Source organism: Mesocricetus auratus, unplaced genomic scaffold (genome assembly GCF_017639785.1).
Source record: "Mesocricetus auratus isolate SY011 unplaced genomic scaffold, BCM_Maur_2.0 Super-Scaffold_100676, whole genome shotgun sequence".
Classification (NCBI taxonomy): Eukaryota; Metazoa; Chordata; class Mammalia; order Rodentia; family Cricetidae; genus Mesocricetus; species Mesocricetus auratus.
The window spans coordinates 148513120-148528688 of record NW_024429266.1 but is presented as its reverse complement, the minus strand read 5'-3'; the positions used below and the strand labels follow the sequence as shown (position 1 = coordinate 148528688).

The 15569-nt window shown below is 42.8% G+C and overlaps 1 protein-coding gene across 3 annotated transcripts in view; it reads right to left on the bottom strand.

The window, feature by feature from the left end:
- Nfu1 (NFU1 iron-sulfur cluster scaffold) overlaps window positions 1-15569 on the bottom strand; it is a 26134-nt gene extending 10565 nt beyond the window's left edge. Inside the window, exons 1-5 of one of the 3 annotated variants that reach the window (XM_005071114.4) lie at window positions 15461-15569; window positions 12035-12132; window positions 9255-9390; window positions 6522-6588; window positions 4992-5106 (exon numbers count right to left, since the gene is read on the bottom strand). In XM_005071114.4, coding sequence (XP_005071171.1) covers window positions 4992-5106; window positions 6522-6588; window positions 9255-9390; window positions 12035-12132; window positions 15461-15519 — 475 coding nt within the window. In that variant the 5' untranslated portion in view covers window positions 15520-15569. Of the gene's footprint in view, window positions 1-4991; window positions 5107-6521; window positions 6589-8346; window positions 8415-9254; window positions 9391-12034; window positions 12133-15460 lie in introns of those variants that run through there. The other 2 variants (XM_040738293.1, XM_021227767.2) reach the window with 2 other exon arrangements.

The following is a 15569-nucleotide window of genomic DNA, read 5'->3' as shown; positions in this document are numbered from 1 at the left end:
AGTTAGTGACTTTTCAAGATAACTATACCAAACACAGATGTAGGCCTTCTGCAAAGTTCTGAATTCTTTACAAAGCTGAGCCAAGAATCTGTTTCATTTTGGCTTTGCTTTATCATATGCGTGCATGTCTGGGTACATGTGTACATGTACACATATGTACATGTCTGAATGTGTGCATGCATGTGTAGGTCTGCGTGTGTATGCATGTGCATGTGTGTGAGTGCATATGTGTGTAATGCTGGGAGGAATCCATGATGGCCTTGCACATGGAGCACATACTCTACCACTGAGCTATTCCCTTGGCCATTACTTGAATTTTGTAAAGCTATATGTAAGTTTTAATGATGCCTGCATTAAAAATGTAAATTTTTTCAAGAAATATATTTATCTGTGAGAAAATACAGGGAATCCACGCTGTACTGCAATAAATATTAGAATCCTGGCAACCCCACAAGTAATTTATATTAAACTGTACTAACCTTGAGTTCAAATCTCTTAGAGCAGCAATCCTAAGCTGCCTCCCTTCTGCATTACTCCCAAGTGCAGGGATTCCTCTGAGCACGTCTACATTTCCACGTGTGCATTTACACGGGTGTGGTCAGACTGCACCTGATCCACACGTCACTCCTGGAGCCCTTCACAATCTCGATCAGCACACGAAAATAGGCTCATTATAAAGTGATTCTGGTAGAGCTTTGCCTCACTGACTTTTTGACCATTTCATTCTCTAACCCTGAGTAATGCCTTTGCTTCTAGGAACATATGTTAGCACACTTAAGACACACTTATGGGATAAATTCCTTTGATGGGGTATCTGAGCCAGTGAGCCTGTGGTTTCTTTCTTTCTGAGGCACTGGGGACTGAACACAGGGTTTTGTGTTTGCTATGCAAAGGCTTTACCTCTGAGCTAAACCCCAAGTCAAATTTTGCATATTTTTATTTTTGGTAGGCATAGTTAAATTGTTCTTTGTTTCATTTTAGTTTTTTTGAGATACTGTAGCAGTACTTGCTGTCCCAGAACTCACTTTGTAGACCAGGCTGGCCTCGAACTCTGCCTGCTTCTGCCTCCCAAATGCTGGTATTAAATACGACTTTTGATTTTCACTTTGGGGAGAGAGAGAGAGAGAGAGAGAGAGAGAGAGAGAGAGAGAGAGAGAGAGAGAGAGAGAGAGAGAGAGAGTGTGTGTGTGTGTGTGCGCGCGTACACGAAACACTGAGGAACAACTGCGTTTGTGCACAGGCTAAGGATGTACTCCACCACTGAGCTACCTCTGGCCTCTAGTCATGATTAGGGAGAATTAGTAATAACTATTTCACAGCCCAGAAAACACACACACACACACACACACACACACACACACACACACACACACACACACACAGAGCATTTCTACAGGTACATGTGAGCCAAGTAGGCTAAGATGGATGGCTAGATAGCCCCAGGGATCCGCCTGTTTCCACCTCCCCAGTGCTGAGCTTATGTACATAAGCTACATGCCCAACTTTATGATGTACGATCTGGGGACTGAACTCAGTCAGATTCTTGACTAAGCTATCTCCCCAATCCACCTAGACTATTTAAAAAAAAAACCTACTTAAATCAATATTTTAAAAAGGCATATGACTCACTTTTTAAAAATTAGCAAAGACAAGGTTTTGGTGGTGCACGCCTTTCATCCCAGCACTCAAGAGGCAGTGGCAGGAGGATATCTGTGAATTCTAGGCCAGCTTGGTCTACAGAGCGAGTTCCAGGACAGCCTACAAAGCAATATAGAGAAACCCTGCCTCGAAAAAAACCAAAACTAAACAAAACAAAAATTAGCAAAGAAAACGAATAAGTAATTTACTGACATGGAAACTTTATAAAATGATACAAGACACAAAAAAACAACACAAGAATGAAACTAAAACAAGATGTTGCCAGTCTGGTGACACAGATCTGTGATTTCAGCTTCCAAGGAGGCAAAGGCAGGATGACAGTAAGTTAGACCTGCCTGGACTATAGTTAACTATAAAGTTGTTGGCCTGGGCAGCCTAAAGACACAGCCCCAAAAGTAAAAGGACTCAATGGTAGAGCAAATGAGTTCAATCCCTGAACTGCAAAACCAAACAAACAAACAAACAATAAATAAAATACCATTTTAGACCTAACATACTGTATGGTGGTTTGAAAGAAAATGGCCCCCAGAGACTCACAGAGTAGCACAATTAGGAGGGGTGGCCTTGTTGGATGAAGTGTGTCACTGGGGGGTGGGTTTTGAGGTTTCAAATGCCAAAGGCACATCTGGTATCTCTCTTCCTGCTGCCTGCTGATCCAGATGTAGAACTCTAAGTTACCTCTCCTGTACCATGTTTGCCTGAATGCCACCATGCTCTGAACTGTGCGTCAGCCCCAATTAAATACTTCCTTTTATAAGAGTTGCTGTGATCATGGTGTCTCTTCACAGCAAGAGAAACCCTGACTAAGACATACCGGTTTAAATAAATGTAGCTGGCTGGAGGACCACACTCATTTAAACCTAGCACTTAATGGGCTGAGACAAGAGGATTCAAAATTCAAGGCCAGTCTGCCTTATACAGCAAGTTTGAGACAAACCTGGAATACAAACTGAGACCCTGGTTCAAAAAACAAAGCAAAATGCAGGCAGTGATGGAATATGACTTTAATCCCAGCACTCAGGAGGCAGAGGCAGGCCGATCTCTGTGAGTTCAAGGCCATCCTGGTCTACACAGTGAGTTCCAGGACAGCGAGGGCTACACAGAGAGACCCTGTCTTGGGGGTGGAGGGTGGGGTAGGGGAGCAAAAGGACTGGGAAGTTGGTTTGGCAGTGGAACGCAGGTCAAGCTTTCTTAGAGTCTCTCAGCTCCGAAGGAGAAAAGAAAGAAGACATGAAGTGAGACCACAAGTATAAGAAAACAGAAACTCTTAACACTGCTAATGAGCACAGTAATATGCTGTTTCCCCACAGGAAAACTCGACGCCCTGCACCCTCCCCACCACACACACACAGAAGCCGTGTGTCCACAGCAGCCGTGTTTGTAACACACATCAGCACAAAAGTCGACATAGTAAAGAACAGCACACAGAAGCCTGCACCAGATGTTCACAGCAGCATTTGTTAACACATCAGCACCGGCAGTGACACAGTAAAGGGACAAATTAACTGTACTTTATTCATTCCAAAATGGACTAACACCAGGCTTAAAATGAATAACTCAGATCTTCAAATAAGATTATACTCAGTGAAAAGGCAAGCTGTGGGCTGGAGAGATGGCTCAGCGGTTAAGAGCACTGACTGTTCTTCCAGAGGTCCTGAGTTCAATTCCCAGCAACCACACAACCACCTTGAATGAGATCTGGTGCCCTCTGCTGGCATGCAGGCAGAAGATTGTATACATAATAAATAAATAAAATTTTAAAAAAAGAAAAAGAAAAAAGAAAAGGCAAGCTGTGATAGAACACAAGTTACTTGAAGTTTAAGAATAAAAACCAGAAACTGGGTATGGAGGTTCATACCCATAATCTCAGCATGGAGAAGGAGGCAGGATTGTAAATTTCAGGCCAACCTGGACTACAGGGCAAGATTCTGTCTCAGAACCACTAAAACAAGAAAAAGAATGGAAACCTGTTGTGGAAATTCCTTTACACTATGTGAAGATAGGTCCCTTTTAATAAAAAGCTAAATGGCCAATAGCTAGGCAATATTTTGGGGGCAGAGAGAATGCTGGGAAGAAGAAGGTGGAGCATGGACAGAGTAAAGGTAATAAAGCCATGAAACAGAAAATAAATTAATAGAAATGAGTAGTTTAAGTTATAAGAGCTAGTTAGAAATAAGTCTAAGCTATCAGCCAAGCTTTCATAATTAATAATAAGTTTCCAAGTTGTGGCTTCCTAATCCTTCAGTTCATACAGGCTGTAGTACAGAGAAAACCCAGGCTTGAGAAACCAAAAACAATTTGAGAAAAAGTATAACAGTATATACAAAGCTTTGTTCCATCTAGCATTGGTTCCAGATGTGCCCACTGGTGAAACAGTGGTAAGCCTGCTTTGGGAAACCAACTGCTCTGCTGGGAACCGAGGCCAACTCTACAGGAGGAAGTCAGACCTGCTGCTGTAACCTGGTCAAAAATCTGTAACCAGGGCCAGAGGCTCCTGCAGGGAATCCTGCTTCTGCCCACAGGTTAGTACTGCTATCTTTGTCAAAGAAGCTTCTTCACACAGTAGGTAGAAGCTACTGCAGACTCATAACTTGTCAGTGCCGAGACTAAGTGACTGTTGAATGCTCAGTCCTAAACGGGATGTCTTTACCAGCAGGATTCAGCGAGCATCATGGAGACCTGTAGAATGCCATCTGGCTGTTCTTCCAGATGACCTAAGTTCCCAGCACCCACGTGGTGGCTCACAACTGTCTGTAACTCTAGGTCTGGGGGATCTGATGTCCTCTCCTGGCCTCCTCTGGCACCAGGCACACACATGGTAGTACACAGGCAAAACACATACATGTCAAATAAAAAATAATTTTTATCTCATATCATGGAAGGAAGTAGGTCCCATGAGGCTCCACCCTCCCTGAGGACCTCCACAGAGTTAATGGTTGCTGGGGAAGAAGGATATCATCTGCAGTGTGTAAGCACTGGGAAGGTGTCCATGCTCCAGCAGTAATATCACCTGTGCTCCTGGAAGCAACCCTGCCAGGCCGCAATGACTCACTCACTCACACAAGGGCATGAGAGCAGAAGTGGAGCTAGGCGGAAGAGGAAGAGGATCGTTGAGAGAGAGGGAGACAAGGAAAGAGTAATGGAGGGTGACTGTGATCAAAACACAGTACACACATGTAGAAAATGCCACCCACAATCATGTATAATTAGTATATTCCAATAAAAACATTTAAAATCTGTATTCTGGCCACTTCTGAAATCAAGGCAAATGTGAATGAAGTAGGAAATCCAATAAAAAATAGGTAAGCAGTGATTACCCAACATAACACTACCTGCTTCTCCTGGAGGTGTTTCCTCAGTCACTAGAGGTAAGCCAGACGCAAAGAAGTCCATAATTGTTGCATAAATATCTGGTTTCAGCAAATTCCAGTCTAATTCTTCATTCTCCTACAATCATGTTGAAGAAACATGTTGCATTTCCAGTCAAGTGCAAAACAAATCCAGACTACCATCTCAGATCTTTCAAGAATCTTTTCTTTTTTCTAGTGAGACAGAGTCTCATCATGGATCTCTGACTGTAGACCAGACTGACATTGGAGTCACAGAGATCCCCCTGCCTCTGCCTCTTGAGCATGTGCGACCATGGCCCAGCTCACAGCATTGCTGTAGGACAGTGAACTATGCAAATAACACACATGTATCTGAACTTGGTCTTGTGTGCATATTTGTCAAAAGAACGAGCAAGTACATCCCCTTCAGAGAGGACATGTACTTGTGTACTATGGCATCTGACAGATGCGTACGTAATTTGTTCATAACATGGACTTGATCCCCTTTTTACTCCATCAACTCACACAAAGAATTAGTAAAAACAGGACTTAGGGGCAGGCAGGTCAGATTGCACAGTGGGTAAAGCACTTGTCACCAAGCCTGGCAGCCTGTGTTCAGTCCCTGGGAGCCACGTGGTGGAAGGAGAGAACTGGCTCCTGTGAGCTCTCCTCTCGTCTCCATGTACATGACTGAACACAAACACACACATAAAGTAAGACACATAATTCAAAATTTAATTCCCTTAAATTTTATAAAAAATAAAACGAATTTTATTCTAGTGGCCTGGAAGCTGAAATCCTAGTCCTACCAAGGTCTCATCATACTGGGGGCTAAGGTCTCACCCTGCTGGGGGCTAAAGTCTCTCCTGATGGTGGCTAGCCCTATGACACTGGGCACTGCACTGAGTCCGCTGAGGTTCAAGTGTTTTATCTGAGTAGACAAGGCTACTGCATTATAGTTATACCTGAGTCATAATTAACTGCAGCTAGGAAATGCCCTTCATTAACTTGACAAATCTAAGATGCAAGCATCACCTGAGCTTTTTAAATGTATTTACTTATTTTATTTTATGTGCATGAATGTTTTGCCTGTATGTGTGTCTATGTACCAAGTGTGTGGCCGGTGCCCACTGAGGTTGGAAGAGAGTACTAGGTCCCTGGAACTGGAGTTATAAAGGGTTATAAGTGGCCATGTGGGTGCTGGGAATCTAAACTGGGTTCTCTGCAAGGGTAGCCAGTGCTCTTAACTGTGGAGCTATTTTTCCAGCCCCTCACCTGAGATTTTAATATTAAATATTAAAAGCCACAGTACATTAAGAATGAAAATTCTAGGGTAGCATGGTGGTACTTGTTAGGAAGGAAGGAAGGCCAAGGTGTCAGGTCAGCCTGGACTACACAGCAAGACTGACTATCTATGAAAAACCATACAAGTGAAAACTGAAAACCAACATAGCAATGAAAATTCTGGAGATGGGTACTGGACTCAGAAAAAGCTGAAAGCCAGCTAATCTAGCTTTATACTTATAACTGTACCTTTGTGACTGTGATGAAATCTGGTCCAAAGAAAACACTTTTCACACCTTCAATCCTGAATAACTGCCTGTGAATACAGAAAAAGAAAAAAATGTCATGAAAGAAGATAAATATATGCAGACTGTCCCTGGCTAGAATGACTCAAGATGGCTTTGTTTCTTCTCGCCCTACAGTCACCTGCCTCATTCTAGGTAGCAGCAGAGAGCCAGCTGCTAAGTAGGAGAGCCATAGCTTAAAAGGCAGCTACAATCAGAAAAGAAAAACAACATAGCATAGCCTATAATCCCAGAACTCAAGAAATGGAGGCAAAAGGATCAGTAGTGCAAGGCCAGCCTGAGCTAGTGAGAACCCATCTCAAAAGAGCAAAAACACCAAAAAGTTAAAATCAAATTAATCAAGAAATCAAAATCCTAGGTTGTCTTTCTGGTGTGCATTTCTCCAGGAACTTTCATGGAGTCATGTGCTATTCTTATTTAGGAGGAGGGTTTCTTCACTTAACACCATGTTATGTCTTGGGCTAGGACTGTAAACCAGTGGTAGAGCTCCTGCCTGGCATGCCCAAGGCCCTAGATCCAACCTCCAGTATTGTAAAACACAGAGAGAGACACAGAGGATGTATGTCTTTTTGTAAATGTTAGTGTTTAGACTTATTTATATGTGTGAGTGTTTTGATTGCTTGAATAAATGTGTGTACAACTAGACTAATGTAACTAGACTAATAAACTCCCATAGGCAAACATTGTATGCTTGTATGTTTCCTGAAGTTATGTTCTTTAAAAAAAACAAAAACAAAGTATGGAGCTGTGAAATCAAATAGTGATGAGGACTTCACTATATTTAACAAAATAAAACTAAACGAAGTAACAAAAAGAAACGAAAAATATGAGAATGCCTATTACCTACTGTTACTTTTTAAAGAAGTATTTATTTTATTTTAATTTATGTGGACACATGTGTATCTATGTGTATGCACATGAATGCAAAGTCTGAAGAGGGTATTGGATCCCCTCAAAGCTGGAGTTACAGGAAGTTGTGAGCTGCCAAGTACTGGAAACTTGAACTTGAATCCTCTGCAAGAGTAGCAAGTGCTGTTAACCACCTCACCTTTTACCTATTGTACAAATGCAAAGGATGGAAATACCTTGTTTTACACGTACATACACACAGGTATGTGCATTAAATTACAATATATACATTTCTTACTGTTGTTTGTATCAAAAGCATGAAAAATAAATGTTCTACCCATGCATTCTGAGAAATGGCATGTTTAAGTTAGAAAACTTATATATATTTATCAACTAGAAATTTGAAAAATTATTTCTGGGCTTCACTTTTGCCTGCCCTCAATGAGGTACACAGAATGCTGGCCATGCACAAGAAGTTATCTATGCTGATTTCTAAATGTGCTCGGCAAGCAGTATGAGGACAGAAATTTAATTTGGTGTTAAGGTGCAACTAAGTGGCAAACACACATTTAGCATGTAAAAGGCCCAGGAGTCAGTCACTTTCTGGCACACAACAAGGAGGAAGAAAGGAAGGAAAGAAGGGAGGGAGGGAGGACGGATGACGGACAGACAGACGGCAGGGAGAAAAAGCAAGCAGGAATTTAACTAGCATTTCTCAGTATAAATGACTGCTCTGGCCCTAGGTTCAGAAGAGGCTTGGTGTACTTCCTTTATTCCTCTGACACACATTTAACATTTTCTCGTGAACTGTCCTCAAGGATTTTAAAAGGTCACGCCACATCTGAAAACTGTCATCATTTACGGTTCTGAATGAAAACCTAGAAACTTAATTACTCTTTCTTAAGAAATTAAAGGAGCACCTTCGCATAGTTCTTGAAAATCAGAGTTTTCAGCTGGGCACAGTGGCAGCCATCTGTAATCCCACACCTAGAAAGTGGAGGTACCAGGAGTTCAAGGCCAACTTCAGTTACATGGTGAGCTTGTGACCAGCCTAGACTACAAGAGACACCCACCTCCCATCTCAAAGCATTGAAAAGTGATGGAGAAAATGGCTCAGTGGATAAAGTACACAGCGCATGCCCAGGAGGATCCAAGCTCAAATCCCTAGCAGACATGGCAGTGGGCATGGCAGTGAACACCGTTAACCCAAGTGCTTGAGAGGCAAACCTCTGGTCACCAGTCTAGCTGTGTAAGTGAGCAGCAGGTTCTGAGAAGGACCCTGTCTAAAAACTAAGATGGAGAGTGACAGAGGACACTCAAGAACAGTCTCTGGACTTTGTGTGTATGCACATTCACACATCCACACAATCTAAAATACCTCCCACCTCCTCAACACACACACACACACACACACACACACACAATCACACACTTTTTTTGTAGCTTTGGAGCCTGTCCTGGAACTCACTCTGAAGACCAGGCTGGTCTCAAACTCACTGAGATCTACTTGTCTCTGCTTCCCAAGTGCTGGGATTAAAGGTGTTCACCACCACCGCCTGGTCATACACAAATTTTTAACATTTAGAGTTCTAAAGGTTTGGATTAGAAATTAATCATAATTGCCCAATTGGTGAACTTCTTTCTTAAGAAAAAAAACTTTAAAAATTAAGTATTCATGCTATCGATCTATCAAATACACTCTCAGGAAGGAAGTTGTTGCAATTTCAACTCAACTCTTCTAAATCCAGCCTGCAAACAAATGTCCCAGCTCTTTGCAGCTGTCTAAACCACAGAGGGCCACTGCGCTTCTAGCCAGCACAAACAATACCTGGCCAGAGGGGAGCGGAAAGCTGCAGCTGGCGTGGGGAAGTCCATGGTCCTCGTCTCAAGAACCGGCTTTCCTGGTATAAACTTTAAGCTGTTGGGATTTGGGGTGTCTTGTGTTTGAATAAACATGAACCGTACTGAAAAAGAGAAAGAGTGTTATGCTAGAAAAAAACAGTTTAAGTTATGGACAAAAAAGTGCTTTTTTAAAGATTTGTTTTTTATTTTAAATGTGTAAATGCTTTGCTTGCATGTATGTATGTGTAGCATGTGTCTACAGTGCTGTGGAGGCCAGAGGAGGCCATCAAACCCTCTAGGATGGAATCATGGATAGCTGTAAGCTACCATATGGAATCAAACCTCACCTTTTCCAACAGTAGCAAGTGCTCTAACCTCTGGGCCATCTCTCTAGTCCCTCAAAGTGTTCATTTTTAGATAAATAGAAGAAAAATTAGGGGAAAAAAGACCCCACAAACTTTATTTCCCGAGTTTCTGAGAGAAATACTAAGAAGTTAAAACGCCTGAATGCTGACGCTCAAGCATGCCATTAAAAGGCCTGTGCCTCCAGTCAAGAAATCTGCTTTTACAGTGAACAGTTTCTGAAATAAAACTCTAAAGAAAGGCTGCCACTGCTTTCTGTTCTGAACAAGTCATCTTCTGTAGGTTTGTTTGATGTTTGTTTGAGATAGAGTCTCACTACGCACATCAGGCTGTCCTTGAACTCATAGAGGTCTGTCTGCCTTGGGCTACAGAGTGCTGGGATAAAAAGTGGGGGCCAGCAAGCCTGGCTTTTCTTTTTGTTGTTTGAGTAATTTACTGGTACTCATTAGGCACTCTACTGAATATGAAGGGTTAAATGTGGCTTTTTCCTACCTAATACACTGGAGTAATCATGTCTACAGAAAAGAAGGTTTAAGAAATACCCAAAGATGAAACTATGCATTTAAAACAAAGACCAAACAAAATTTTATTTGAAAGGTAGACGCAGATCAAAGTAGTTGCCTAGTGCCTGCAGCCACAGCTTGGGAGGCTGAGCAAGAGGACCCTGAGTTCATGCTGGTCTCAGCTACACAGCAAATTCCAGGCTAGTCTTGGAACCTTAACAAGATCCTCTCAAAAAACCAAACCAAACAGAACAACCCATACAATCTATATACACCAGGGGATTAAAGATTAAGAAAACCAGAGTATCCACATACAGCTTTTCTCTTTTAAGTGAGCTGCCTCAATATTAATCTGAATAGATATTCAAGAAAATCATTCCAATTGTATTTTAAATTTGGCTTAATTAGATATTTTAAGAACAACTCCACATATATACAAATATGGACTCAACAGGTTATATTTAAGAATATACATGTATGTACAAATACATATATTCATGCAATTAACTGATGAAAAAAGAGATCATGAATTTGAAGGAGAGTAGAAAGAGGTATATGGAAGGTTTGTAGGGAAGGGAGAAACACTGTAACAATCTCAAAAGTAAATAACAAATAAATAAGTCTACTCCTAGCTCTAACATCCAATGGACACTCCTAACAGTGTCCTGAGTTAGGACAAGATAAAGACTCAAGTGATACACTTCTTTTCCTATGAGGAGTGATGTTACACAGATCCCTAAAAAGGCAGACACCCGCTCCTGCACAACATAGACAGAAACTGTCAAAGACCGAAATCACTGGTGTCCAAATGGAAAAGACCAGAAAACCACAAACTGCAGCCCCACAAAATTTAACCAATTAAAGTAGCCTGACCTGCTGAGTTACTCAGTATTTACATCTAAGGCATTTTGAGATTCAAGGAAACACACAGGCCATAGACAACCCTAACTCATCTCCAGTCAACATAAAGAGGCAAGAGCTCTTCCTGACTCAAGTCATGCTCTCAGCCGCCCTCAGCCTCACCACAGAACATGGCCACAGGTGTGCAAGGTAGCATGAAGAGAGAGAGGCTAATCTGTGACCACGCCAAGCCACGCACACCCACCTCTCTGCAAGCTTCCCCAATTACACTGCAGTGTTCACATTTCAGATTACATTCAAAATCAGATGCTAGGTTTCAATAAAAGGCAGGAATTTACAGCTGTACAGATATCCCTATAGAAATAGAAAAAGAAAGTAATAGCTTAAAATGCACTTTTTTTGTTGTTGTTGCTGTTTTTTGAGACAGGGTTTCTCTGTGATAGAACTCACTCTGTAAACTAGGCTGGCCTCAAACTCACAGAGATGCACCTGCCTCTGCCTCCCAAGTGCTGGAATAAAAGGCGTGCGCCACCACAGCCTGGACACATGATTCTTTCAAACACAAATTCACTTGTAACTTCTTTTTTTCATAATATTTCATTTTAGAAATCATTTACTGAGCAACCCATGCTCTAAAAAATGTATTTGCAAGACTTAGAGATTACACAAGTCTACAGAGAACATCCTCTGACTAATTATAGTGAAATACGGTTTTACCATGGAATCACTGGAATTTTTAATAAGCCTCTGAATAGAAGACTGACAAATTCTTGAGCTGGTGAGATGGCTCAGGTAAAGGTGCTTGCTACGAAGGCTAACATCCTGCGCTCAATCCCCAGAATCCACATGGCAGAAGGAGAGATCTGCCTCAAGCGGTCCTCTCACCTCCACACAGGCAATGTGGCATACTCTCACATGTACAAACGAATATAATAAACAACTTTTAAAGAAACCTTTAACGTTTGTCTTTTACGACCTTTAGCTCTAGCACTGTTCCATTGGTTTCTGTAACACAATGTTCTCTGAGGTTAAACTGTACCTGTGTTAAACAAGGGTGCACGCATCGGGAAAGGTGGTCTTCGGACATATTGGTGCAGAGGTTGTTTCTGAAAGGTGTACGGAGTCACATGACAGAACCTACATTTAAAACAAACAATGAATGACTAGGTAAGCAATCGAGAATCTGTTTTGTTGTTGTTTTGAAACAAGGTATCACTGTGTAGCTAAGGTGACTTCATGAACATCTGTGACATTCTTGCCTCTGCTTCCCTACTTCTGGAATCACAGACATGAGTGCCACACCCAGCAAGCAACCTGACCTTTTAAAGTCAATCTATACTTCTCTTGTATATATAAAACAGCTAAGATTTAAACATAAGCAGCAATAAAAATAGAGAATTAACTTTCTATTTCCTATCTGCAACATTGTTTCTACTTCAGCAAATTATACAACATGTAAAAACAGAGGTAAAGGGCATGGAGAGTGTCTCAGCAATTAAGAGCACTTGGTGCTCTGTAAAGGGTCTGGCTTGGTTTCCAGCATCTGCATGGTAGCTCATCATGTCCACAGCTCCAGTTTCAAAGGATCCAAAGCCCTCTTTTGACCAGGCATGCATGTGACACACATACATATGTGCAGGCAAACACTCACACACACAAAATAAAAACGCTGGGAAAACCACATGGAAAACCGTTTGGTAGGTAACTGGAAATACACATTAACATCTGGGCATCAGAAACAGAAATAATGTACTGACAAAGCAATTTAAATTTGCAGCCCCAGACCCTCAGCCTCTCTGTGAGTTCGAGGCCATCCTGGTCTACAGAGTGAGTTCCAGGACAGCCTCCAAAACAATACAGAGAAACCCTGTCTTGGGGAAAAAATGTTTAAAAACTAGGCAGCAGAGTTTCGTGACTAAAAACAGGTAAGGGCTTCGCGCTTTTCTGTCTTTATTCCACTGTCATCTGGAGAGAACGGGGCCACCAGTTAAAAAGCAATGGCTGGGAATGCAACTCGGCAGCATAGGGCTTGCCTAGCTTTTGCAAAGGCCTTGGTTTGAGGGTCCCAGCTTTGGGAAGAAAAAGAAAAAAGAAAAATGAAAGGAAGGAAGGAAGGAAGGAAGGAAGGAAGGAAGGAAGGAAGGAGGGAAGGAGAGAACAAGCAACCCTGAGCAAAACTCTGAAGTAGTCTAAGCTTTGACCCATCCCAAACCTGACCTCATGTAAGGGTTCTATTCCATGGTATCTCATGAAACAGAAATGTCCTAAAATCTAAAGTTAGGAACTGTCCTGGAGGAAATACTTAAGATTAAGGACAGTTACTTCTATTGTAACATTTCAGAGTCTAAAGTCTGATGACAGAACACAAACCATTGCCTCTACACTGCAAGGGCAGTCAACAATCTACATGCTTTTTTTTTTTTTGTAATGTTTTTATTTAAATTAGAAACATGAATGCTTCACATGTCAATCCCAGCTCCCTCTCCCACCCCTCCTCCCTTGTCCCTCCACCAGCCCCCCCAGTCCCCCACCCAATCCCCACATCATTCCCCAGGGAGGGTGAGGCCCTCCTTGGGGGGGATCTCTAAAGTCTGTCATTTCATCCAGGGCAGGATCTAGGCCCTTCCCCATGTGTCCAGGCTGAGAGAGCATCCCTCTATGTGGAATGAGCTCCCAAAGTTCATTCATACTCCATGGTAAACACTGACCTACTACCCAATGCTTAATGGGAAACATTAACCCAGTAGTGGAACTTCATTTCTCTCTGTGAGGGAGCATTGACTGGGCACTTTCAAAGCGTCATTAAAGTAAAAACAAAGAGAGCTTTGAAAATAATGACTGCTAGAAAAGGAAATAAAAGAGCATTTTGGTAGTGAAAAATGTTCCAGCTTTGACTTCAGTTACTTTTTTTTTTTTTTAATTTTGAGACAGGGTCCCACTGTGTAAGCCTGGCTGCCTGGAATTTGCAGGCTGGCTTTGAACACAGGGATCCACCTGCCTTAAGTGTATACTTAAATTGTCCTCCAAGACTCCCTGTTGGGGAAAGAACAACAGAAGAGCAAAATAGCCCAAGAGTGAAAACATCATGTCTTTGAAACCAGAAGAGTAAACTGTAGGAGTAAAAAGTGTCCCTTGAACGGAGCTTCGAAGTAAATCTCTCCCAGGCACCTTCCAAAATACAAGACTCAGCTACTGTTTAATCAGATGATATAAAAATGCCTAAGAGCCAGGCAGTGGTGGCACATGCCTTTAATCCCAGCACTTGGGAGGCAGAGGCAGAGGCAGAGGCAGAATTACAAAGAGCTAGTTCCAAGACAGACTCCAAAGCCACAGAGAAACCCTGTCATGAAAAACCAAAAGAAAAAAAAAAAAAGAAGCCTAAGATAGAAATGACTAATTAAAAGTCTTACCCAGGAGAAGATACTCTCTGCCTTGGACCTCCTTTGTCCACTAGAGTCCCCAGGTAACTGTTGTTTCCCAGGGTTTCCCCAGTCTGTTCTACTGGATGGTGTGTCTGCCGTAACTATGTCTTCTTGCTGCTAGCCGTCTTACTCATTTACTGTTTGCTGTACACTTAATAAACACACTCAAAACAAAAGGCATGTGGGGCATTGCAGACAATTCTCCCTAAGGAGCACTAACAATCCAGGGACACAGCAGGCCGCACAGCAAGTGCTCAGTTATCACTATGCAGTAACCAGTAACTACCCATTAAGTGAGCGGAGTAAATGTTCCAGAATTTGGAAACACCCAGGCATTCCAGTACTACTACTGTTCCTTCAACCCTGGGAAAAGCAGTGGAGTGGATAACTCAGAAGTGTACTCTGGCAGGAAGATTTGAATTCTAAAAGACCTAGAGCAAAGTAATTCAAGGAAAGTAATCGAAAACAGGGGTAGGGGGCAACCACAAAATCCTTTTGTGAATCTGCTACTTTTATGAGATGCTTTTAGGAGTTTTAAAGCAGGGGTCTCATATAGTCCAGGCTGGCATTGAACTCCTGGTCTTCCTGCCTTCAGCTTTCAAGTGCTAGGATGACAGGGGTGGGTCCATATGCCCAGCTCATGAAATGCATTTGAAACTTCAAGGTAGCCATCAGCATTCTGTTAGGTCCTTTGCTACAGGAGTCACATTTGGGTCTGACAGGTATCTGAGGAAGTCAGAATCAGGGTGGCTCTAAAACAGGACTAGGACACGGCCGGCATAGGCCTGGGCGTTGGGTTCGCCCGAGTCGCTTCCCTCCGGGCCGTGACCTTGCATGTGCCTCCCGGGAAAGGGTAGGGGACGACCCCGGGACGTTCTTCCCTTCGGGGCCACATCCCCGCGGGGTTTACAAGGGGACCGGACGTCGGTGGAGGGTGGCCCGACCTCGGGCTCCGGAGTCAGGACAAGACTCTGTAAGACACCAGTCCCCTCCCCGTGAGAAGGCGGCGACAGGGAACTTCTGGCCCAGGCGCCAACACCTACCGCCTGCACAGACGAGCTACACCAGCTACAGCTCCCCACGCCCGCTCAGCCGCCGCCATGTTTCCAGGGCCAGTGCGCCTGCGCGGATACGCCTCCTTGGTCTCCAAGT